This window comes from Ylistrum balloti, unplaced genomic scaffold (genome assembly GCF_031769215.1).
Source record: "Ylistrum balloti isolate Yb309-2 unplaced genomic scaffold, AGI_CSIRO_Ybal_v1 Utg369724, whole genome shotgun sequence".
In the NCBI taxonomy this organism is placed as follows: domain Eukaryota; kingdom Metazoa; phylum Mollusca; class Bivalvia; order Pectinida; family Pectinidae; genus Ylistrum; species Ylistrum balloti.
In genome coordinates, this window is record NW_026781942.1 from 1,776,174 (window position 1) to 1,785,197 (window position 9,024).

The 9,024-nt window shown below is 34.2% G+C and overlaps 1 protein-coding gene across 1 annotated transcript; it reads right to left on the reverse strand.

Moving 5' to 3' along the window:
* Positions 1–1,240: 1,240 nt before the first annotated feature.
* On the reverse strand, positions 1,241–8,021 carry LOC132565510 (sodium-dependent glucose transporter 1A-like). Its single transcript, XM_060230161.1, has 4 exons — positions 7,946–8,021; positions 4,249–4,450; positions 2,690–2,972; positions 1,241–2,310 (listed from the first exon to the last, which is right to left on the reverse strand). Exons 2-4 carry the CDS (start codon positions 4,435–4,437, stop codon positions 1,241–1,243), a joined length of 1,542 nt encoding a protein of 513 aa, XP_060086144.1. The 5' UTR covers positions 4,438–4,450; positions 7,946–8,021.
* Between the last annotated feature and the right edge of the window lie 1,003 nt (positions 8,022–9,024).

The window sequence follows — 9,024 nt, forward strand, 5'->3', positions numbered from 1 at the left end:
GGAACAAATGTAACGTTTACGATTTCTTAGTTGCTTAACAGTTAGTTCTACGAACAAAAAATGCATTAATTGAAAAATTCATTTTTTTTATTTCTCTTCTCTTTAGTAATTGTTTCGTATTCTGTTTTTGATTTCATTTCTATGTTGTTTTTTGTTTTTGTTATGATTTTTATTTCTGTCAAAAGAAATTTTCCATCAACACTGGAAATTATGATGAAATCACGACTTCGCAACATATTCCGAGAAAATATACACTTTTACACACATTTTACATACACGCATATACTACATAAAAATTGAAACACATGACTGAATACACACTGAACATACTCTTTCAGGCTTTGCTGTTTGTTTGATGCATTTGACTTTATGTTGTACAACCAATTATTTTTCATTTTTTCTGTACCTTTTTTTATTCATTTCATTTCTTCAATTCATTTTTTAATTGTTGCAAATCATACGTAAACACAATGAATCGTTTTAACAAAGCTTCAGTACAAATGATGTGCATTTTGACATCTGATTATGTAAATACGAAGATAAAAAATATAATAATTATAATGAAACATCAAAACTGGACACTATAATGATACAGCCAAAGTATTCAAATATACTGAACAACATTTTGGAGTAGCCATTTACATAATGTTGCAGGAAAAAAAACTACTGATGTCTTTTATAAAAACTTGAAAATATTTTACATCATTATTCTGAATACAATATAAATATAACCAGGACAACAAAGAAAAAAATTGTACTAAACACATTGAAAACAATATTGTTTCATTTAATTATCAACCAATTCTATACACTACTCCTGAGTTTTCGGTTCGAAACATTGTCACAACGCAGATAAATTAATGTCAGGGTTACTGGAAGATTGAACCATCATATGAGTACAAAACGAATCAAGAATCAGCAGACAGAATCAATATATAGCTATATGGTGTATAGTATATGGCAATTTGGTAATAATTAAATATGTCAAATTAATGCTCATCTATGACAAAATATACTACGCAAAAAGTAACAATTTACGGCAATGAAGTTGTTTGGGCGCGCAATTGTCATATATTATACTTTGTTTAGAGTTGATTTGAAATTTTAATTTAATCTGTTTAAGCAATTTGTTTAAAAAGTATATACTTCTTACAATAACAGATACATATATTCAAAAGATATTATATGTATAAAAAATAGAAATAAAAATAGATCCATATCTACCATAAAAACAAACATTTCATTTTTCAAATTCCTTACATAAAACAACGTCGTTTCTGCGTCTCCTTCCAAACCACACCATAACCAAGTATGTAAGGAACATCAAGACACACTCAAGCAGGAGAATATAACAAAACCACATGTAATCGTAGGACTCCATCAAGAAGCTCATGAGTGGAGGATTGATGAAGGGCCCCATATATGATGTCACAAATACAAGAGTGGATACCGTACCAAGCATTGGTGCTATTGCCTTATTTGTCCATGATACTGCTGTTGGAAAGAGTATGGATACCGAAAGACCAGCTGCACCAGTACACACCCACACCCCAATTTCGGACAAGTAGAAGGCACATATGAGAAAAATTGTAAACGATATGATAGTCATTATCATACAAAACCCCAATATTTTTAAAGATTTGAAGAATTTTACAATGACAATCCCAAAAAGCCGACCAATCATAAAGAGCAAATAAAATATTGAAACAGCAAACACACTGTTCAACTTAGACCATTTCATATGTCGCAGACAAAAAACTGTCAAAAAATTTCCCATGCCTAACTCCACCGCTGTGTATAAACCACTAAATACACACATGTTTAAAATTGCCATATTTTTTGCTGTTTTGCTAAAATCTTTTCGAGATGTTTTTCCGTCGCTGATTTCTTTTTCAGGGGAATTTTCAATCACAATATTCTCTTCCTCTGTTTTCATTGATGTTCTGCAGAAGAAAATGAAGGGCACCCCTGACACAAACACCAAAACGGCCGCTATAAAATACGCTATGTACAGGATAGACTCCTCTGTAGTGCCTTCTGTGTCAAAATTTGAACCATTGATTGTTGCACTCCTTAAACTCGCAAAGGTGATGTTTGGCGCTTGAAACATATCAAGAGACGATGAGTTGATGGTTGCGATGCTACTAGACCTGTTAAATCCAGTGCCCATTGGCATATGAGCTGACTTGCCAAGAAACGGAGCAACTGCCAATGGGGACAAAATTCCGCCAATTGAAACAAAGAATTGGTAGGCCTGATAAAACACAAGACTTGATCGGCCCCACACTGAGAAAGATGTCGCCGTAGAGCCTGTTTAAAGAAGAAAGTGAAATTAATCATACTGTATAACACTGGGTACTTTGTAAAAAAAATTCTAACGAGCACATTGTGAAAACTACGTAACAAGTAATATTCAGTACATTCTATATCATAATGATTGAAGTTGTTTGGGATTTTCTGGTATGTCAAAAAAAGATATTTAAAACATAATTTTTGAGGAAGTAAGACATTATTTAGAAAATAAAACTGTTTTGCACTTTGTCTAAAACGTTTTTCCAAACCAGCAATCAATATTACAAATGTTTTTTTTTTTTTTTCTATTATTTGTAATGAATTCTGTAGTATGTAAGTAAGTCCATAAATTTTACTGATGTACTATGTACTTTAGATGGAAGTTTTAGTCCCTTACCAACATCCATGGCCGCTGCAAATGCACCATGTAAGAGATATACGGCGACCATCGGTTCGAACATACTACACCAGGGGATGAGCGCTACTACGATACCATTAGCCATGCAGACGGTCGCCAAGAACAGATGTTTGTTGCACCTGTCGTACAGTACACCCGACAGCGATCCCACAATCCTCCCAACATAGAATGACGTAATGAACGCGGAGCCTCGTTCTAGATCCGTTCCGGTTATTTGGAGAATGTCAGGAAATGTTGGACCAACCTGACCTTTGACCCATCCCTGAAAAATAGATAAATAAGCAAATGGTAAAAGTAGAAAAAAGAGTGTTAGACTACTAATAATTCAGTTATCGTTTTTATTCCTTATCTAGGTTAAATAACATAAATATGTAATAGTTAGAGAAGATTTTCATCTAATATCTGTATTAAATCAACCATTTTGTTTGATGCATATTTAAGCAATGAACCGTAGCCAGATAGCCACATAGCTATTAATCTTAATATACATTGTCACATACCACAATTTGTTTTTTATCAAATGATATAAAGGACTAGTACAACTAAATCAATCACTATATGTCATCACTTGTCATCCAAGCTTAACGTATTAAAGTTCGACACAAGAGACAACTGTATAGATTCATAGAATCATGTCTGTCAAAGGCTACAAATGACCTAAGTTAGTAAGGTTAGATAACACCACGGACTATCATGTCTGTCAAAGGCTACAAATGACCTAAGTTAGTAAGGTTAGATAACACCACGGACTATCATGTCTGTCAAAGGCTACAAATGACCTAAGTTAGTAAGGTTAGATACCACGACGTACTATCATGTCTGTCAAAGGCTACAAATGACCTAAGTTAGTAAGGTTAGATAACACCACGGACTATCATGTCTGTCAAAGGCTACAAATGACCTAAGTTAGTAAGGTTAGATACCACGACGTACTATCATGTCTGTCAAAGGCTACAAATGACCTAAGTTAGTAAGGTTAGATACCACCACGTACTATCATGTCTGTCAAAGGCTACAAATGACCTAAGTTAGTAAGGTTAGATAACACCACGGACTATCATGAACCTCTGAAGTCAACAACTGGAAGTTTACAAGTGAAAATAACTACCCAATGTATAGACAATTTCAGATACGCCCGTCTAAAGCAACCACAATATACTGAAATAGTGTTAAAGACATAAATTATAGCGACTCTACCGAGACAAAACAGAATCCCAGTAGTTGGTTGATTTAGTTGCGTGAGTCCTAATGGCAATTTCAACATCAGATTCCAACATATACTGTTTACTATGATTAATCTTCTTTTGCAATTTATTTTTCCGAATTTCGAGATTCATGAAATAGTTATTGAACTCAGATGATAATGATAATAATAACCAGATGAGGAAGAGATGGTATAAGATAGCAGCATCGCACAATACAGTAAATAGCAGGAAAAAAAGGCATAAATAATATGATCAGTATTTATGTAATACCAACTGAGAATAAAAAGGTTAGGTGAACTGATACAGCAATTCACAATCAATCATCCTGCTTACCAACGTGAAAGCTAGATACCCGATGCACACACTAAGCTGTATTTTCAACCGAAACGAAGAGTCGTGCATATATCTGTATATAGCGCCGCCGTTATCATTCGCGTTGGTAAATTTTCTCTTTGAATCGCTGCCTAATAAGGAAATTCCATTTTCGTTCTTATATTCGCAACCGCTCTCTGCATTTTCCATTTTCAGTCAAAACCTAAAAAATATAAATGAACAGTAATTAACTAGATTAAATCATAAAGTTGTATTTAAAGGTCTTATTCACTTGTGTGTCTTTTGCAAATGTTCGATGTGATAGGCATTTAAGTTTACGCCCTTGTAATAGGGTAAAATGAACAGTGTCCACGGAGTATTCGTGCACTGACGGACTCCGCTATAGTGCAATCACACTGAAGATTGTACTAAAAACAAAACGTGAAAAGCAAGTTTCAATACAAATTTAGATACGGTAGAGACAACTGATGGATGAGATTTCCTAACCATGACACGGTGAGACACACCACCCCGCAACATCATTATGATCACTGACTTACCAGTCACATTTAACGCTGAGGAGGTCATCAACTACCTACCAAAATGTGTCCTTGCAGGAAACCTGGAGAATTGCTCTTACTATGATGAGAGTAATTACCTTTCTACATAGAACTAAAACTGCTCCCAAATATGACTGTGCATTTTTTGGATAAATTTTCCTAGGTAAATGTGAATCAGGATATGTGATACAGGAGAAAAAGGTGAACATTTCTTAGTGGTTTTAATGCTGTTCGATTTGATGGGTAACATGCTCATTGCCTTTTATCTACATTGATACTGAGTTCGCTGTTCTTGAGGTCCTTTTTGAGCCATACTTCAGTGCCCGTTTGATACCATTGTTGTTTGAAGTGTCACACAATTAAACATTTACAATGTACGTAAGGCTAGGTTTTCAATGTATTAACTTTGAATATTATTATTTTTCAAATAAGACCATTATCTTATAATAATTGCTCGTGTTATCCTGGCCGCAATGGGTAAGGAAACCATAGCACACAGTGAAAACACATGGTCAGGCAAACGACCTTATATCGATTCCTGTCCAATTGATCTTTACCGGCTAAAAAGGCAGGTGGGTACTTTACGTTACCTTCTGTACCATCAAGCAACCTAGGCGTTGGAGATATTTGCAATTAATATTTCTGCCACGATGTGGTATAGGCTTGTACAATTTAATGTCCTATTAACTAAGGTCATTTAAAGGTGAACGCATCCGCGATATTTTATGATTTGTGACATTTTTTTCAAATAGCATTGCATCAGGAAAATCTCTCATCAGTAGACATATCAAAAGTATCTTGATATATATTTGATCAATTATTTCGACTATAAAATACAAAATGTGTCATTTCTGATTCACAAGTTTGAATAAATCTCATCAGTTTATTTATCTCGTTCTCGCATATATATCATAGCATGACATTCGTAAACAAATTGAATTCGGGTTTGTCAGTTTTGGTCACCAACCGCTTACGCCGAATTGGTTTTATAGTCAATGTAATTCAATGCATCATTAACATATCAGCAAAAGACCTGAAGCAAAGGCAATAGTTAAAGGTTTCCCTTAAATCGTAATTTGAATGTGATAGACGATTTTTACAAAGGGCTTTCCGCCAAATGAATTTCAACTCCGCAGTATATGTTAAACATCCTATTCATATCTGGATGAAAGATATACGTGAATATTTGAATTTAGTCTCATTATTTGGCCTGAAACATGGCTTTCGTTTTTTTTTTTTTTTTCAAATGATATCCCTTTACCCGGTACAAAGTAGTACAATGTCATATAAAAATAGACTCAGATAATACGTTTAACCTGTTTTAAATACCAATCGTGAAAGTTGTGTCCTTGGTATTTTATTTATTTAGGCTTAGCTAGTTCGGATCATTCTGACTACGCTGTCGGTGTCCTTGAGCAGGACGCATTACCTCTGGCACTGAATATCAGCTATCCTAGTTTAGATTAAAAGGGTGTTTTTTTTTTTTTTTAAACAATATCTTGGATTATCAAACTTCAAAAGCCGTCAAGTACTCCATTATATAGAATTTCATAAACCACTTCCTAAAACGTGTTTGAACAGAACAAATGTCGGTTGTTACATCGCAATAATATCAACAATTTTCGGGATAATGTCGGCTGACCCCGAGGTCACTCACGGGGCACCATCTCAAAATAAACATGATCAGTACATGTACTGTGAACTCTAGAGCATGTAACCACTAAAGGTATTCGTGCCATTTTGAGGTTTCTTGTAAAGACAAATTTGTTAATAATGTCTTTAAATACAGCTGAAGTATAAAGGAACCCTTTATACAGGAATATGAATCATTATACTATTCTGATTTACAGAAATTGAAAAGCAGCAAAAGATAATTTACATAGTTAAGAAAACATATTTTCTGTCGCGAATAATGAGACAAGTCAATTCATATCTACAATCATTGTGCATTGCTAGCTTTACCATAAATAATGATGCTGTTTGACATAAACATGTATAAACAATTGATGAACATTTGTATTTAATAAAGCAGATAACTGAGAGTTTTAAGTAACTTTAAGCTGACATTAGTAACACGTTGCTTTGGGTTAGATAAATGAAATATTATAACCTACCTCCACAGTGATTATCAAACTGAAGTGACTAAAAAAACTCAGACGAACTCAATATTTTGTTAAAATGCTGTTTTCAAATTCACATGAATGTATAATCAATTGCGAATGTCACATGAACTCGCCTTGTCCTTATGTATAGACATACCGCTTACATCATGCCATCAATCCTCGGGCATCAACTTACCAGACAAACTTGTTTGAAATGTAACTTGTTGACGTGTAGTCATAATTGTTGTAGATGTATACAGATTGAGACAGCTTTGATACTTCGACCGACTAACACTTTTTTCATAATAAACATGTTTACCAGCTGTCACTTGTAAAGTACATTAACTGGGTAGTCTTGTGTGTCCCTATTTTGGTTAAACAACGTCAAATAATTTTTAAAAGTGTCAGAATATGCTAAAAAGGATATCAAAACAATAAAAAGATTTTCCATATTTCACAGTTATGAAGTGTATGTTGCATTACATCTATCAAACAAGAGGATAATTACAGTACAAATTACTATATGATTGTATCATACCTTAAATGTGGTAAAGGCACTGGAGCGTGCAAAACGCTAGTTATGTTAAATAGCAGACTGCTTTTGAAATGGTAGGTCAAAGAAACATTACTTCCCTACGCATGAAATATGTCGACACTACTAGACTACATAGTCACAATCACAGGTTGACTGGGATGATCGGTCAATAAAAGATGTGAATTATTGAAAACAACTTGGAAACATATGTGTTTATTATAGCTTGTCACGATGCCGTTTTCAGCTTCGAAACACACAGATTAAGATATGATGTGTATGTACACGTGATCAATCCGGCTAACAATTAATATCGACGGAATTAATATCCCTCAGACATAGATACTTAACAGCTGAACTACATTAATAATGTATATATATATATATATATATATATGTGTGTGTGTATATAAGATCACGTGCTTGATTACAGTAGTGTGACGTTGAAGTATATTGTTTTGCTCGCTAAACAAAGAAGTAAATATAGATAAACCCATATAATAAAACCCAGCCGACAATCATACCTGTGAGGTGTCCAGTCGAACTCAAACGTAAAAGCTGTCATCCATGAATCTTATCACTGAATACAGATATTCTAGTCCATCTAACTCTTAGGCGATCGAGATGGGAACAGTGTAAATATGTGTAGATCATATGCTCATTTGTCGGCTGCAAGCTTATGTGTACTTAGGCGTTTGACGGTTGTATACACGTGTGGGTTTGATAGTGATTCTTTTACCTCTATAAAAAATAACCTAAATGTGTATTTATCCGTGCATTGATTATGGTACATGCAACAGCCAAAAGAAAGGCACAGATTATTCCCCGAGGTATTCCAATAGTCTGTTGACAGATTTTACCGCGTCAGCGAGAAATGTGATTTTTAACAAGCATAATACGTTGATAAACATCACAAACATTTTCGTCTCATGGACACTTATGTGTCACTTGACTTCACTGAACTTGTTTTGTCATTCTCTCTGCCAAGGCTATAATACTTTACTTAATCAAAACCAAATAAGTTACATATGTAGCCATCATTTATATCAAATCTTAGTTTATATTTAGTATGCACGCCTGGGATACATATATAGTGAACGTTTTGATCTAATTACTTCAACGATACCCATGCATCCGTTCGTCAGTATTTGCGATAGAAAACTTAAAATGTCAAGCTCCAAACTGGCCAATGATTGTCGTCTTTAAAATCAACAGAGACTCAATGTATGTTATGTATAATAAACACCCATACTTGACCTGTTCAGTTTTTAAGTCGATTTTATCAGTAGCTCCTTAAAAAATGTAACTAACTTTTAATGTAATCAGACAAAAATTCGATTCCACACTGAGCATATTCATATTTTTCCAGGAATAAATATTCCTCAATGATCCATAACTTGTTCTCATTTGAGAACGTGACATTACTAATTAGGACTGACCAAGATTTACATGGTTGTCATCGTCGATAGATTAGAAGACGCCTACTCTTCCGGAATACCTGGTCTGCTTTTCCTTGTACTCATTCAGGAGACTACGTAAATTTTGTTGTTCATATATTGCCTTAGTTGTATTGAGTTTTTATCATAATCATGTTGACATGCTG

Bases quoted from the DNA above. Each gene is read 5' to 3' on its own strand.
- LOC132565510 (XM_060230161.1), bottom strand. From the start codon at position 4,437: ATGGAAAATGCAGAGAGCGGTTGCGAATATAAGAACGAAAATGGAATT. The intron at 2,973-4,248 runs GTAAGCAGGATG...TCTATTTTTCAG, and splicing joins GGTATCTAGCTTTCACGTTG to GGATGGGTCAAAGGTCAGGT. The intron at 2,311-2,689 runs GTAAGGGACTAA...TTCTTTAAACAG, and splicing joins TGCAGCGGCCATGGATGTTG to GCTCTACGGCGACATCTTTC.